The sequence below is a fragment of the Dryobates pubescens genome, chromosome 1, assembly GCF_014839835.1.
Source record: "Dryobates pubescens isolate bDryPub1 chromosome 1, bDryPub1.pri, whole genome shotgun sequence".
NCBI classification, from domain to species: domain Eukaryota; kingdom Metazoa; phylum Chordata; class Aves; order Piciformes; family Picidae; genus Dryobates; species Dryobates pubescens.
This window is the reverse complement of record NC_071612.1, coordinates 8,958,688-8,975,556: the sequence shown is the minus strand read 5'-3', so window position 1 is coordinate 8,975,556 and position 16,869 is coordinate 8,958,688. Positions and strand designations below refer to the sequence as shown.

The following is a 16,869-nucleotide window of genomic DNA, read 5'->3' as shown; positions in this document are numbered from 1 at the left end:
ATCAGCTTAGTAATACAGCCATGTGAAACTGATTTATTGGTCTAAATGATGCATAAAGGCTGTTTTGAAGACTTGTTCTTAAATTATAAACCCAGTGACAAAAAAATTTTTCAACTGTGTTACTGAGCTGTAGAAATCTTTATATCAGCCAGTTAGTTGTAAATAAAGACACTTAAGCATGAGACACATAAGTTGTAAGTAAACATACTTTCATAGATAAGAAAAATCCTTAGCAAAACTTCTAATTAAGCTTTTTATTTACTACAGCAACGTTAGCATTGATTTTTCTGTTTATTTAATTCTATCCATCATCAGCTTGCTGTGTGTCAAAGGTCTTTTGGGTCCTTGTGAATGCAAGATTACATAAGAGAAAAATAACTGCAACTGTAAGATTTATAAATATGCAATCAATGAGCAAAAAGTGCTATCAGACTTAGCATAGATTTACCCTTTATTTCAAATCAACTTCCAGCTAAGGAGAATTAGTGCTGTTTCTGGACAGTACAAGAACGGAATTTGATTATAACTGATTGCTTAAATCAAGGTTTCTTCCATTCAGATTGAAACTACAACTGATGGGTTTGTTTATTTTAATATCAGTCAATCCACTTTAACTAAAGGTGTGAGCTTATTTTTCTGAAGCCTGGAAACCAGATTGTTGAAGTCCTTGCTACTCAAGAGAAATGGATTGAGAATCTTTGGAAATGTTCTCCTGCTGTAGCTCTGGGCCTTGAGCAGGGAGTGCACACCTCAGCTACAGCTTTTAAGCAGAGCCTCAATTACTCAGATGGGGATGTGTATTGGTTTTTACTCTGCCTCACCTCATTTTCTCTGCAAATGTGGTCAGCTTCTGATCATGGCTGGATGTTCTTTCTTTCACTGCTGCTTACAGCTGAAAAGTGAGGACCTTTGGAAAGGTATTGTAGTCTCCCAGCGGTGGCCAGATAACACAGATTCCTCGCTGCCTGTGCAGATTCTGGTGTTGCTGCTGTCTGCGTGTATGTGTATGGATTATAAGCATGAATAAATAATGATGTATTCTGAAGTAATAGCAATAACAATAATCATGGTTTTATAAGGTAGACTTCAGAGAAACAGTGAAAAAGAGAAGGTTAATGATTGTCAGGTATAAACCAGGTATTTTCTCCAGCTTTCTGTAGCTTCATAGAAACTAAAGGCTTGTGGGGTCTGCTTTAGGTTGAAATTATCTGGCCTCTAGAAGTGATCTTAAGGGTTCTTCTTGCCTGCTTGTGTTAATCCCTTTGTGGAAAGGATCATGAAGTAATAGCTGTTGGAGTCAAACAGAGAACTTCTAATAAGAAAACAAATTAAATGGCAACAATTATGAAAGTGACTTTAAATTTTTGCCCTACATTTGAAGGCACTGCATATACGTAATAAAATACTGCCTGTGAATAACATGGAGGAACACAGAACATACTGAGGTGCCTGTATGATGACTAGAGTTGGAGATAGCCACTGGCAGTATTGTCATTTTATTCTTCTGAAATATGTTAACCAGATTATGGTTGAAAGAATTTAAAATGTGTCATTCTGAGCTATTTGTAACTGTTTCAGATCTGTGGGAGGCACTTGTACAGAAAGCATGTGGCAATGTACTGTAAGAGATGGGGTTTGTATTTTCTTCATGCACCCATCTTTTGTGCTGTATTTCAAGGCAAATAGGAACAGACGGAGTTTTGCTTTTGATACAACACAGCGTTTAAAACTCTGGTATTGTTTAGAGGGTGAGTGTTACTGAAAGAGCAGCATGGAGGCTTTTTCTTTCAGTATAAAGTTGCATTAGGATAACATTTTTATTTATTTTTTATCATGCTGTTGAAGATCAAAGTATTAGTATAGTCAATAATCCTCTTTGGCTAACATATCTAAATATGTAGCGTTGGCTTGCATACCGTGCTCCTTACTTCAGGAGAAACCAAGACTTGCTTTTGGGCTGTTTGCCAGAAGGACAACAGTTTGTCTCTCCATGTGGGAAGAGCATCTTTTGCTGGCACAAATTCAGCTTATGCTATTGCCAGGAGTCAGCTCCACCTTTGCCATTATACCGTTGCCAGGAATCAGTGACAGCTCCTTAATTATTGCTTTTGTTTATAACAATTTATCCTGTGTGGAGAATATGTCTTCTTTTAAAATCATTCAGTTGAGATCCTCTGACTTTTATAGTGTCTATATTCAAAGGTTACTGCCAAGACAGGCAAATGTGATGTCTTTGTGTGTGTGTGTAAGGTGCCATATCTTTGTATCCATGATATATATGCACATGTGAACATCTGTACTGGCAGCTTGAGAACGGAAGGTAAATTCTGCTCCAGCTGTTGTTAGCTTTGCAGGGCTGGCAGGGTTGTGCTAGGATTTCCAACAAAATAGAAGTGCAATCAACTAAGCACAGATAACAGACCACTGTAAATACATATATCAGTATATAGTTTCCTACAAGATGATGCTAATTCTGTGTCACATGTTTTTATACGCTGCTAAAACATGAGCCAGCAGTGTGCCCAGGTGGCCAAGAAGGCCAATGACATCCTGGCCTGTATCAGGAATAGTGTGGCCAGAAGGAGCAGGGAAGTCATTGTGTCCTGTATTCAGCACTGATTAGGCCACACCTCAAGTCATGTGTCCAGTTCTGGGCCTCTCAGTTTAAGAAAGATGTTGAATTGCTATAACATGTCCAGAGAAGGGCAGCAAAGCTGGGGAAGGGTTTGGAGCACAAGCCCTATGAGGAGAGGCTGAGGGAGCTGGGGTTGCTTAGCCTGGAGAAGAGGAGGCTCAGAGGAGACCTTCTTGCTGTCTACAACTACCTGAAGGGTGGTTGTTGCCAGGTGGGGGTTGGTCTCTTCTTCCAGGCAACCAGCACCAGAACAAGAGGACACAGTCTCAAGCTGAGCCAGGGGAGGTTTAGACTGGATGTTAGGAAGAAATTCTTCACAGCAAGAGTGATTTGCCATTGGAATGTGCTGCCCAGGGAGGTGGTAGAGTCACCATCACTGGAGGTGTTTAAAAAGAGACGGGATGAGGCACTTAGAACCATGGTTTATTTGGTTAGATGGTGTTGGATGATGGTTTGGACTCGATGATGTCACAGGTCTTTTCCAACCTGGTTAATTCTGTATTCTATAAATATACAAAACCTGTAGAGATAATTTTTATAGCAAAGAATGATACAAATTTCAGTGTATATAAAGATTTTTAATTTAAAGCACTGCATTTGTTTTAAGGTAGCAGTCTGTTCATATTTTTATAGCACAGAATAACATGCAAACATAAATAGACTTCAGAGTTCAAGCCAAGTTTGCCAGTCTGCATTGATATTAAATGCAAGACATTTTGTCTGGCCAAGATCACCCAGGCAGCCTGGTGGAGTTTGTAGAAACGATTTCTGTAGCTTTCAGAGTATTTTGGATGCACAAATGTTAAGGAAAGGCACTTAGGTAAATCAATATGCTTTTTACTTTTTCTCTGAAGCAGTGCTGTTTAACTGCTGGTGTGAGATACCTGTAAGGCGGAAGAGCTCAGTTGGCTGTCTCATGAACTGTTCTTAATGAGCATTATGTTATTTTCCCCTCTCATTTTTCTAGGCTGTTCAATTAACCCCTAGACGATGGCTGAACCTGCAGGAGTACCAAAGCAAAAAAATAATGGCAGACCATGGGGTTACAGTTCAGAGATTCTTCGTAGCTGATTCTGCAAATGATGCCCTGGAGGCTGCTCAGAGACTAAGTAAGTTGCCTGATAATGGGAGGAATCTGCTTCGCCAGATAGCAATCTGGAGAATAAATTGCTTCCTAATAAGTTGTACACAATCCTTGAATTGATGCTTATTGAAAAGGCTTGATATATTATGCAGACAGTAAATATATGCTTAATTTCCTATGTGAAGAACAGTTTCTCACAGCAATATTTAGAATGTTAGTTCTAATGTGTTTTCTATGCAGCATGTAACATGAAGTCTTTAATTAACGTTATTTATGCCATTTTGAAGAATCCAGAGTTCAGCATAATACCAGGGAAATTGTTTGTTATTATATGCCTGTGTAGAAAGTTGCTTTGAAGCAAAAATGTGCTCTATTAAAAAGCAAAGGAAGGAAAACCATGTGGACTCTCCATTTTAAAAGGACTCTCCGTTTTAAAAGATATACAGAACCCAGCTGGACACAATCTGCTTTAGCTGATGCTGCTTTGAGCTGTAGGCTTGGACTAGACAATCTCCAAAAGGCCTTGCAACCTCAACTGTGTAGACATGGGTATTTGTTTATATCTACGTTTGTCCATATGGTGGGGCCAGCAGGAGCAGGGAGGTCATTCTGCCCCTGTACACCGCCCTGGTTAGGCCACCCCTTGTGTCCAGTTCTGGGCCACTCGGTTTAGGAAAGATGTTGAGTTGCTGGAATGTGTCCAGAGAAGGGCAACAAAGTTGGGGAGGGGTTTGGAACACAAGCCCTGTGAGGAGAGGCTCAGGGAGCTGGGGTTGCTTAACCTGAAGAAGAGGAGGCTCAGGGGAGACCTTATTGCTGTCTACAACTGCCTGAAGGGAGGTAGTAGCCAGGTAGGGGTTGGTCTCTTCTCCCAGGCAACCAGCACCAGAACAAGAGGACACAGTCTTGAGCTGCACCAGGGGAGGTTTAGGCTGGATGTTAGGAAGAAATTCTTCATAGAGAGAGTGATTGGCCATTGGAATGGGCTGCCCAGGGAGGTAGTGGAGGTGCCATCATTGGAAGAGACTTTATGGAGCACTTGGTGCCAAGGTTTAGGTGATTAGATGGTGTTGGATGATGGGCTGGATTCGATGATCTTGAAGGTCTCTTCCAACCTGTTCTGTTCTATAAACAGCATGGGTTTAGGAAGGGCAGGTCCTGCCTGACCAACCTGATCTCCTTCTATGATCAGGTGACTGCCTGGTGGATGTGGGGAGGCCTGTGGATGTAGTCTACCTGGACCTCAGCAAGGCCTTTGACACCGTTCCCCATAGCAAACTCCTGGCCAAGCTGTCAGCCCATGGCTTGGATGGGAGCACACTGCGATGGGTTAGGAACTGGCTGGAGGGCCGAGCCCAGAGAGTGGTAGTGAATGGTGCCACATCCAGCTGGCAGCCAGTCACCAGTGGTGTGCCCCAGGGATCAGTACTGGGCCCCATGCTCTTTAACATCTTTATTGATGATCTGGACGAGGGCATCGAGTCCATCATCAGTAAATTTGCTGACGACACCAAGCTGGGGGCAGGAGTTGATCTGCTGGAGGGTAGAGAGGCTCTGCAGAGGGACCTCGACAGGCTGGGCAGATGGGCAGAGTCCAACGGCATGAGATTTAACACATCCAAGTGCCGGGTTCTGCACATTGGCCACAGCAATCCCATGCAGAGCTACAGGCTGGGGTCAGAGTGGCTGGAGAGCAGTCAGGCTGAGAGGGACCTGGGGGTGCTGGTCGACGGTAGACTGAACATGAGCCTGCAGTGTGCCCAGGCAGCTAAGAGGGCCAATGGCATCCTGGCCTGCATCAGGAACAGTGTGGCCAGCAGGAGCAGGGAGGTCATTCTGCCCCTGTACACTGCACTGGTTAGGCCGCACCTCGAGTACTGTGTCCAGCTCTGGGCCCCTCAGTTTAGGAAGGATGTTGACTTGCTGGAACGAGTCCAGAGAAGAGCAACAAAGTTGGTGAGGGGTTTGGAACATAAGCCCTATGAGGAGAGGCTGAGGGAGCTGGGGTTGCTTAGCCTGGAGAAGAGGAGACTCAGGGGTGACCTTATTACTCTCTACAACTACCTGAAGGGAGGTTGTAGACAGACGGATGTTGGTCTCTTCTCCCAGGCAAGCAGTACCAGAACAAGAGGACACAGTCTCAGGCTGCGCCAGGGGAGATTCAGGCTGGATGTTAGAAAAAAGTTCTATACAGAAAGAGTGATTGCCCATTGGAATGGGCTGCCTGGGGAGGTGGTGGAGTCGCCATCACTGGAGGTTTTTAGGAGAAGTCTTGACGGGGTACTTGGTGCTGTGGGTTAGTTGCTTGGGCGGTGTTGGATTGGTTGATGGGTTGGACGCGATGATCTTGAAGGTCTCTTCCAACCTGGTTTATTCTATGTATTCTATTGTATTCTATTCTATTCTATTCTATTCTGAAATTACTTGACAGTGACTGGGAAAGAAAACCATGCATCTGGAAAATCATTTTGGTTCTCTGACAACATCCTCATTTTAGTGTGGTGTACATAAGATGATAAACTGAGTCAGAAATTTATTTCTATTGTACCTTTTATCTGAGAGGAAAATGTGCATATTTGTTACCCAATTCTAATTCTGGAAGAAGCTTTCTGCTTCTCAAAGTCAATGCCAGTTTGCATAATTTTCCTCTTTTCATTTAGCTTTTATTTTTATTAATATAACACACATCAAAATGCCAGAGGCCAGACACTGTTATTGTCTTACTAGGTAGTAAGAGGAAGCCTTTTTGGTTTCTGCTATAGAATAGAATAGAATAGAATAGAATAGAATAGAATAGAATAGAATAGAATAGAATAGAATAGAATAGGTTGGAAGAGACCTTTGAGATCATCGAGTCCAACCTATCACCCAACAACATCTAATCAACTAAACCATGCAACCAAGCACCCTATCAAGTCTCCTAAACACTTCCAATGATGGTGACTCCACCACCTCCCTGGGCAGCCCATTCCAATGGGCAATCACTCTCTCTGTGTAGAATTTCTTCCTAACCTCCAGCCTAAACCTCCCCTGGCGCAGCTTGAGACTGTGTCCTCTTGTTCTGGTGCTGGTTGCCTGGGAGAAGAGACCAGCCCCTACCTGGCTAGAACTTCCCTTCAGGTAGTTGTAGACAGCAATAAGGTCTCCCCTGAGCCTCCTCTTCTCCAGGCTAAGCAACCCCAGCTCCCTCAGCCTCTCCTCACAGGGCTTGTGTTCCAAGATGCTCAAGCCTCATAGGGCTTGTGTTACATGATGCACAAGCCAGTTAGTTAACTGTATTTCAGTTTTGCACACTGTAAATCTGCACACTGGAAAGTAAATGAACACAACTTACATCAAAGATCTCATCAGACCTCGAGTAGCTGAATAGCATTAGCTGTATGGCTTGCTGAATCTCTATAGCTTTTTTAAGGTGATATACTTTTCAGTAATCAAAACCTTCTTATGACAACCAGTACATTTGAATCAAAATAACAGCTGTTATGGTCATTTGGCAGTGCCAAATGAAAAACACTGACACAATGCAAAGCTCATAAAATGGGAGAGTTACTTCATGTCTGGATGTCTGAGCAAATCAAGAAATGCTAACTGAACCCGCGGTAGGTTTTTCACAAATTTTACAGCACTTAAATTCTCCTCTTCATGATTGAACTCAGAAATGGATTGAGCTGTCCAATAACTATTACTATTCTCAATCTCTACAACATTTTTGAGAAACAGATTACTCCATTAAAGGCAGTGAACTTCCTCTGGTTTATGATGTGAGATTTATTTTAAATAACCTCTGTAGCTTGCTTGCTTTGCAAATCACAGGGAAAAAAAAAACAAAACTGTTGAGAAATAATCAAAAGTAAAATGTAAACCCCAAAATTATTTGGTAATGAAATGAAATCAGGTAAATGATATGTATTTTAACTGGTTTGGCTTGTTAACTGTTTGTGGAGGACCCCTGTTTGCGTCCCCACATGTCTCCTGGCCATGCCTTTTACTGGTGTGGTCAACATGCTGCATCTTCTTCTGGGAAGGGAGCAGTTACAATCAACTGAGCTCACCTCTGTGTGTGTGGTTCTTTTATTCTTTGTTTAGATGTGCCACAGAGTAGCCCACTCACAAGCTGCCAGCCCCTCAGCACAGGTGTGCCACTTTCCTGGCTTCAAAAAGCCCCCAGAAGAGCTGCTCCTTGGCCCTTTCACTGTGATTCCCTCTCCCAGTGTGGACTTACCTATGCTGAAGTTGGTCTCCTTGATGAGGAGACTATCATTCTGACAGTGTGCTGTTGTACTTCTAACATGCACTTTGGAAACCTAAGAAGTCAAGTTTTGCTACTGTGGTCATTGTTGCTCCGTGATTTCTTTGGGTTTATCTTCTTTCTGTTCCATCTGACTAGTAGTGTCCCTGTCAGTTGGGTTTGTCTGCACAATTTGGAAGGGCTTCTGTCTTCTGAATATGCAACCACAGAAAATAAAAATTTATGAGCAAAACAAAAACCTTCAGCCTACATGTGGCACAGAATATTCCAAAATAAAATAACCAGTGGAGGTGGCATTTGGATTGCTTGATAGACAGGCATTCTGCAGTAAAAGATGGTGAAAGGAGAGGCCAATCACCCCTGCCAAGTCCTGCTGAAAAATCTGGTGTTTTAGATACTGAATGCCACATTGCAGCTGTCCTTAACTTTCACTTCTGCAGACAAGAAAGGATACTTGCCAACATATTTTTAAGATAAAAATAAAGTTATCAAAACTTGAAAGTCAAAAGTTCAGTATTTTTCTTGTGAAAGGAGGTTCTTTCTATAGACTTGTCATCATGAGCACAGGAGGCACTAATTTTCCTTGATAATTTTGTAGCATTACATCACACACATGGGTCTGTGCATGTGATAAAGGGGTTCAGATAAAGGGATAAAAAATGCCTGACACGTAGGTCTTTCCAAAGTCTGGTATTCACAAATTAATTCCACAATTTCACCAAACACTGCAGGCCTGCCAGAGCTGGCTGTACTGCTGCAATGCCTCTGGTCACTGATTTTGCTATTATTGGATTTCCTGTTGATGCAATGGAAAGAGATGGGATTATCTAATTTTTGCTGCTGTCTTCACTTATCAGGAAGGTGTTAATGCATATGTTCTTGAAATGGTTTGCCTTTATCCAGTATCAGCAGTTTTGTTACAGTTTGCTCATTTCCTCTCTTGCTCCCTCTATTTTTATTAATGTGAACACTGAATACACTGAATGTTCAAAATTTACCAGCAGCAGCAAAGATGGTCTGCAAGGAATTTTTAATGGAATTAAAGGATAGTTTTGTTTTTTTTTTCCTCTTTCTTCTAAGATAAGAATGGCAGATGTGAAGAAAATTAAAATGACATCACTGGTATTGACTTCAAAAGAAGTTGTACACAATAAAGAATACAGAATGAGGCCCCAAGGAATTCATTGCTTTGTACGTGCTAAGCAATTTTCAGGTGTAACTCCTGTAGAGAAGGCAATATTTGCAGAGCACTAAGAAATGCAGGCACAAAAGGTTTGTGTTTCACATTAAAATTCCTAGGTTTTTCAGGAGAGAAAAGGGAAAGACAAGCTGTTTTGCTACAGCGGCATGGCATTGCTTGATCTACCATCTGAAGAAACACAACCTGTAAACAAGTTCTTACAGTTCTGGTGTAGCTATTTAACAGAACAAAGTGAAATATTTGGGAGCTGAATTTTTGTCTGAAACATGAGATCATTGCTGGCTGTTCCTGCATTAAGTCTCAAGTCTTCTGGTCTGATTCTCCCTTAATGCAGTGGTACATTAAGGGCTTATTTTCTTACTAGCTATTTCTTTTCCTCATATGTTAGTACCAATACAAGGAAAAGTATCCTTGAATATGTGTAGGTATACCCACACTACAAGAAAGATAATGAGGTTCTGGAGCATGTCTGAAGAAGATCAACAAAGCCAGAGCATAAGTCTTCTGAAGAGTGGCTGAGGGAATTTGGGGTTGTTTAGTCTGTAGAAGAGCAGGCTGAGAGGAGCTCTCTATTACTACCTTAAAGGAGGTTGTGGTGAGGTGGGAATCCATCTCTTCTCCCAAGTAACAAGTGAGAGGACAAAAGGAAATGGCCTCAGCTTTCACCATGGGAGCTTTAGATTGGACATTATGAAAAAAATTTTCCCCAGAAGGAGTTGTCAAGCTGCCCAGGAAAGTGGTGAACTCACCATCCCTGGAGGGGGTATGTAGATGTGGTGCTGAGGGACATGGTTTAGTGGTGAACTTGGCAGTGCTGGGTAAAGTTGCACTCTATCTTACAGGCTTTTTCCAACCTGATGATGATCATGGTTGTCTTGAATCGACCCAGGGCAGTAGGTGAGGTCGTGCTAAGATTCAAAAATTCCCTTGGAGTAAATTAAAGCAAACTGACACTAAACAGGTGATGAGTTGGGTTTGCTAGCTTGGTCTGGAGCAGAGGGAAAATAGGGAGAAAGAGGAGTTAAAAACAGAAGAGAGAGAGTTAGAGAAAGAAAGATATCGCCACCTTTGGTTCTCGAGAGGCCTCACAGGCATAGTCCAAGTTCTTCAGTAGTGGATCTACATTCCAACAGGATCTTCTGTGGTAGATGCAACATGTGGCTGCCAGAAGTTAGGGTCCTTATATGCCCCTGTGGCAGGGTTGAGGGGGAGCATTCTCACCAAATCAGAAAGTGTGTGCCAGGCCCCTGTAGTGTAATGTCTGTCACATGGTGCTGTTCCACATGGTTTTAAAGAGGGGATTTCCACCTCCACGGGAATAATCTCTTTTCATTGTTAAACCAGCAGCTCTTCTCCAGAGCTATTGAGGCCACCACCCTGTCTATTCAAGACTGGCTACATCACACCCTGTGTAGTGGTTTTAGAGTGGACAATAAAGACAATAGAGTCACTGTGGGCTGTCACACATATTGTTTTGAGACATTAGGGAATTGGGCTATCACAATGATTTATGATTCTATGACTGTTAGGGTGTGCACATTTTCATTGCTTGTGCAGTGTGCACAGATTCACTGTGAATCATTTCAGGGTCCATCATTTTCTCTGGCCTTCTGCACTAGTCTGCTTCAGTTTGTGCACTGGTCTTCACGCTCTGCCTGATGGAGAAGTTACTAAGGGAACCATCGTTTTAAACTTGTAGCTGTAGAAAGCTGAGTAGGGGTTATAATTATGCTGGAGGGTATTACCATGTACTGTCCATTGGCTCTTTGAATCAGTGGAGAACTCAGAGAGGTGGTTGAAATTGCTGACAATCCTAAATGGGTGCTGGAAGCTTGGCATGTGTTTCTTTCTCTGATTTTTAACAAAGGCAATAGAGTGCTGCCCGTTGCCACTTAGAGTGTTTCATTACATTTAGGAATCAGATGCAGTGTTCACACTCTATCACAGAGAAATGCAATTGAATTGAGTGTAAGGCTTTTATTCAGTCTTTAAAAAAAAAGGTATAGCAAAATGTAGCCTCTGCATATCCTATTTCCATTGCCTTATGCATGAGGGAACTCATAAAATTCACCTTTCGACTAAAGGCATGCTTTTTATATCAGGCTAGAGAGGTAAACATGTATTTTATAAAGAACAGAAGAGGTTTATTGAAGCTTCTTTCCATGAGGTCGTTTACCTGTCACCTATTATTCACTATTTTTCAGAATACTGAAAGAGTACTCAGTCAGGTGAACACCAGTCTCCTTCCTATCTCTTACCTCTTGGCTCTGTCTAATTTAGATGAATAGCTGCATTTTTAGATGCTGGTTCAGATCTATTACCTGAAAGTTCATCTCTTCAATACAAGCTGGGAAGCTCACTTGAAAGCAATTTTTGCTTGCAAGGGATCAAAACCTGCTCTTTAGTTTCTTAATGTCTATTTGTATAGATTATGGAAAAAATAGTTGGTGATAATACTGTTTGCACTTAATCTAACTTATGGTAGGAAAAATTGAGAAGTTCCTTGAACCTCACATTCCTGAGGATATTGGAGGATTCAGGTTCTTTTCTGTTTTACCAGGAAGAGTGTTTCTATGAGAATCTTGTACAGACCCACCCTCTGTTCATAAAGTTGTTTATAAGTAACTTAATTTTGCTTCTTAGTCTTTGAGTTTGTTGGCTACTTAGCTGATTATTTTTTTTTCTTCCCTGTCATTATGTGCTTTGCTTACATGATTTAATTCCTTTCTTCACTCCATCAGGATAGGTAGGAGAGGAATTTCCTCCTTCAGCCTTTCAATGATTTCCATATTTATTTTGTATTCTATGGTTCACTGGGTAGTAATAATTTTTCACCTGTGTATAATGAGTTGTTTCTCAAAAAACTCTATAGTGGGTATAACTAGTTACTTTTTAGAGCCCCTTGGATTATGCTTCTGTGCATATATTGAAAAATCAAGTGTTGTTGAAATAGCGTTCCATGGAGCTGTATGCAAAGAACCTGCTCCCTGTTAGGGATCAGCTCTCCCCTAAGTCCTCTTATTTTCTTTGACAGCTTTTATTAAAGTTCCATATACTTAAATGATGGCTTTCTGAAACTATCCTTTCAGGCAAGATAATGCTAGAAGTTATTGACTAATATGATTCTATTCTCAAATGGGTAAGTATTTAGAAAACAACCTTTTGAATTTAATAGAAAACTAGTGGTGGATGAACTGCCTTTGGACTACATTCAGTATTATTGGGCATGAGTATTTCTCTGTTCCATTTAGTAGGTTTTCAGTTAATGGATTTTGCCTTGTCTGAATGGTGAAATCTTAAGACTAGAGGGAATCTGCGTTTTCCTGCTGCTTCTCAAGAATAGGAAATGCATGTTAATAATCTGTTACCCCCAGTCTCTGCAGGCACCTCTTGAAAGCATCCATTTCAGTGCTCCACAAAATTTGCTCTCATCTGTGATTTTGATCTTTCTCTTGCTTTTTCACTTTCCTATAGTTTCTCAGAGCCCTTTCTTCATTGTATCTTTTTTTCTCTTGTTGCATCTCAGTGCCATTTTCCACTTTAGGAGTTCTGATTGAGAAAAGCCTCTTCCTTTTTTTTTGTGTTAAACAATCTTATCTTCCCCTGCTTAGAACAAATATTTAACAGTTGTGTTCTGCTAAAATCTGCTGTATGTTTATGTGGCTTTTTTTTTTGCTTGCCACAGTGGTTTACTTAGGCCACCATTTGCCTGACGTAGTGATCATAGAAATTCATGTTTCTGTGAATTATCAGAAAAGAAATAATAATTGCTGACAGTTCAAATATTGTTGTTTTTCAAAATATATATATATTATCCACTTTTAAGTGGTTTGACTTTTGGAATTTGTTTCAAAATGTAATTGCTTTGATAGAAATTTGAAAAAAATCCTGTCTGATGAAAATAATGGCAAGAGTAAAAGCTATAAAGGCAACATTCTCTTTGTTACAGTTATTAAAGTCATTTGGGGGGGGGGGGGGCTTAATAATCAAGATATCAGAGATCCAACTTTTTTTTACCCCATCTACTGGATGAAAAAAAATCAGTCACTGAAAATCAGAGGAATGTTAAAGGATTGCTGTGTTCACTGCAACCTGCTTTACTGAGAACTTTGTTGTAATGTAGCAGCAAGTTCACTGGGATATAGCCATAGTACAAAGCTGAAGTATACAGTACCTATTCAGTGGTGGCTCTTCTCTTGGGCATTCTTTATTTGCTCTCAGATTGCTTTTAGATTTAATCTGTCTTGGAAACTAAACCACACAAAGGCACAATTAAGGTGGAATTGGGGTTTCCATTTGAGGATTTCATACGCAATAGCTGTTCATGCTGCCGTGTGGCAGGACCTTTCTCCCTGGACGTGATCCCTAAAATGTTGCTGCTTTCTCCTCATTGTGTGCATGTTTTGTTTGGTTGGTTCTGAATCTTGTAATTCCTACTTGCTCTCCCTCCACTTTGCTTCACTCCTTCCTCTGTGTTTCGTGCCAAGGAACTTTATTTCACAGAGGCTGCCGAGAAATGGCAAAATTTTAAGCACAGCAGTGTTTAAGCAGTGCATTATCTTCGGTAAACCCTGCAAGGGGTCTCTCACTTAGCTTTACTGCATGCTTCATTCCCTCTCTTCAGCTTAGCAATGGTTTTCCACATAAGCCCTTGGCACCTGTGTGAAAAATGGGCCGCGAACAGCGCACGAGTTCCTTGGTAATAGCCACACGTGTTGCATTCCTGCATGCCAGAAAAGCAGGCAGAAAAGCTTCAGCTTCCCTAACTGTGATTTTGAGTTTTATTCTTTTTGAAACAAAATTAATAAAAGATTTTGTCCAAGCTTACCTCTGGGTATTGTATTGTTTCAAGTTGAACCTTTCCATTTCAACCGAAAACAGGAATTGTCGTTTCTTAAATATTTTATGTGTGGAACTTTTCCAAAGGACCCTCAGTCTCATGAGGAACTACAGAAATAGTCGATTTCAAATGCATCATTATGAAAAAACAAATCTGTTTTCTCTTATCTGTTCCCTTTGTTTGAAAATTATGTGCTGTGTGTGAGTCAGTAAATGCAAACTTCAAATTGCCTACAATAGTTGGATATTTTATAACCCTTCCTCGTCACCAAACGTCTTCATATTCAATAGATTTATAGTAATGTGAGTAATGGCTGGGGGGCTAACAAATCAAAATCTCATTTCAGATGTTTGACACTAATGTTGTGCTGACTTATTGTTCTCCGGGTTGGATTTCTGATCAAATTACCAAAATAGCTACTTGGAAGTAACAACACAAAGTAAAGAAAAGAAAAGAAAAATATATCCCTGGCAGTGGGGGCAGAATTTTCTCTTTGATGTTGCCATAGAAAGCAGTCATTTGCAGATTCCAGGGGCGTTAAATATATTAGTGGATTTTTGTTTATGAAAGAAGGAGGCGACAGAAGCCATTGCTCTTGATTCGGGAATTGTAACAGGTGATAAAAACCTGCAGAATTTCTGGAGGAAGGTACTGCTGGACGACTGCTGGAATTTATTCCAGACTTGTCACACCGTATTTTATAGTTCTTCAAGGTTGTTTTGCAGCTGCGAAACAGTAACCAGATGCGTAATTGAGAAGCAGCTGCACGAAATTTTCATTTTTTTTTTTATGCATAAACCCAGAACCATTAGACACACTTTATGTGGAAGGTCTGAAACAGTAAACAACATTGTTTTCTCTACAGTACTAGCAGCTGTGTGATGGAAAGAAATCACACCTTCTGCACTCTCTAGTTGCTCATCTGCTTCTGAGTATTTGGGCTGATTATTGAAACCAAATTTCTTTTCTGTTTTGTTGGGTTGGTTTAGTTTTGGTTTTGGTTTTATTTCCCCTCTTTCTTTTTGGTTTGTTTTGTGTGGTTTGTTTTTTTTTTCCACTCTGGTATGGGATCATAGAATAGAATAGAATAGAATAGAATAGAAAAGAAAAGAAACTAAAAGAAAATAAAAGAAAAAAAAAAGATAAAAGAAAAGAAAAAAGAAAAGAAAGGAAAAGAAAAAAGAAAAGAAAAGAAAAGAAAAGAATAGAATAGAATAGAATAGAATAGAATAGAATAGAATAGAATAGAATAGAATAGAATAAACCAGGTTGGAAGGGACCTTCAAGATCATCATGTCCAACCTATCATCCAACACCACCTAATCAACTAAACCATGGCACCAAGCACCCTATCAAGTCTCCTCCTGAACACCTCCAGTGATGGTGACTCCACCACCTCCCTGGGCAGCCCATTCCAATGGGCAATCACTCTATCTATGAAGAATTTCTTCCTAACATCCAGCCTAAACTTCCCCTGGCACAGCTTGAGACTGTGTCCTCTTGTTCTGGTGCTGAATCATAGAATCAATAAGGTTGGAAAAGACCTCAAAGATCATCAAGTCCAACCTGTCACCACAGACCTCATGACTACTAAACTATGGCACCAAGTGACACGTCCCATCCCTTCTTGAACACCTCCAGGGATGGTGACTCCACCACCTCCCTGGGCAGCACATTCCAATGGCTAACAACTCTCTCTGTGAAGAACCTTCTCCTCACCTCTAGCCAAAACTTCCCCTGGTGGAGCTTGAGACTGTCCTCTTGGTCTGGTGCTGACTGTCTGGGAGAAGACACCAACCCCCTCCTGGCTACAACTTCCCTTCTGGTAGTTGTAGACAGCAATGAGGTCTCCCCTGAGCCTCCTCTTCTCCAGGCTAAACAGTCCCAGCATTTGCTTTGGTTTTAATTTGTAAACCCCAGAAATCCATCTGTGGTACTAAATAGTCTCTTTTAAATTTCAAATCACAGAATCACACAGAATCACAGAATGTTAGCAGTTGAAAGGGACCTTGAAAGATCACCTAGTCCAACCCCTTTGCCAGACTAGAGCAGGTCACACAGGAACACATCCAGGTGGGTTTTGAATGTCTCTAGAGGAAGACTTCACACCCTCTCTCAGCAGTCTCTTCCAGTGTTCTGTCACCCTCACAGTGAGAGTTTTCCCTTATCTTTGTGTGGAACCTCTGTGGCCGTTTGACGCTGTGCCTTCAAGGAAGGGGCACACTGGCTAAATGTTTGTAAAATATTTTGGTATTCTAAACGAATTTCATTGGCCAAGGATTGTGGGAGGTCAGATTGGACCCGGGGGAGCTGGGAACTTTCTCTCAGTCTTCCTTCCTTCGCTGTCCCTCTCGGCTGGATCTGCTTCTGGGATTCTGGCCAACTAAGATAAGATACTAACTCCCTGTGCAAGGCCTTTCTTCCTTTCCTGCCCTGTTAACCGTCCACATCTCTTTTCTACCTCTTTTGGGGGAGAAGGGAGGTAGGGGGGTGAAGGGGGCACAGGGGGAAGCCCCCTCTGTGGGGGGTCTGGTTTCTGGTTGAGTTCATTTGCTGTATATTCCTGTATATATTGTAAAATACCTGTATTTGTTGTGTTACATAGAATCTGTTTCCTTGTAAAATATAATCTCATTTCTCCGACTGGGTTTAGCCGTGGTCTCTTTCTCAGTGGGGGAGGGAAAGCAGAGCCTTTCCTTTCAAACCACCACAACCTCCTATGCTCCAGCTTGCACCTGTTGTCCCTTGTCCTGTCACTGAACATCACTAAGAAGAGCCTGGCTCTGTCCTCCTGACACTCACCCTTCACATGTATATAAACATGTATGAGGTCAGTCTCCTCCAAGCTAAAGAGACCGAG

At 41.4% G+C, this 16,869-nt stretch overlaps 1 protein-coding gene across 1 annotated transcript in view; it reads left to right on the top strand.

Moving 5' to 3' along the window:
• SUCLG2 (succinate-CoA ligase GDP-forming subunit beta) overlaps positions 1 to 16,869 on the top strand; it is a 151,968-nt gene that overhangs the window by 26,194 nt on the left and 108,905 nt on the right. Inside the window, exon 2 of the mRNA XM_054161191.1 lies at positions 3,603 to 3,744. Coding sequence (XP_054017166.1) covers positions 3,603 to 3,744 — 142 coding nt within the window. The remainder of the gene's footprint in view (positions 1 to 3,602; positions 3,745 to 16,869) is intronic.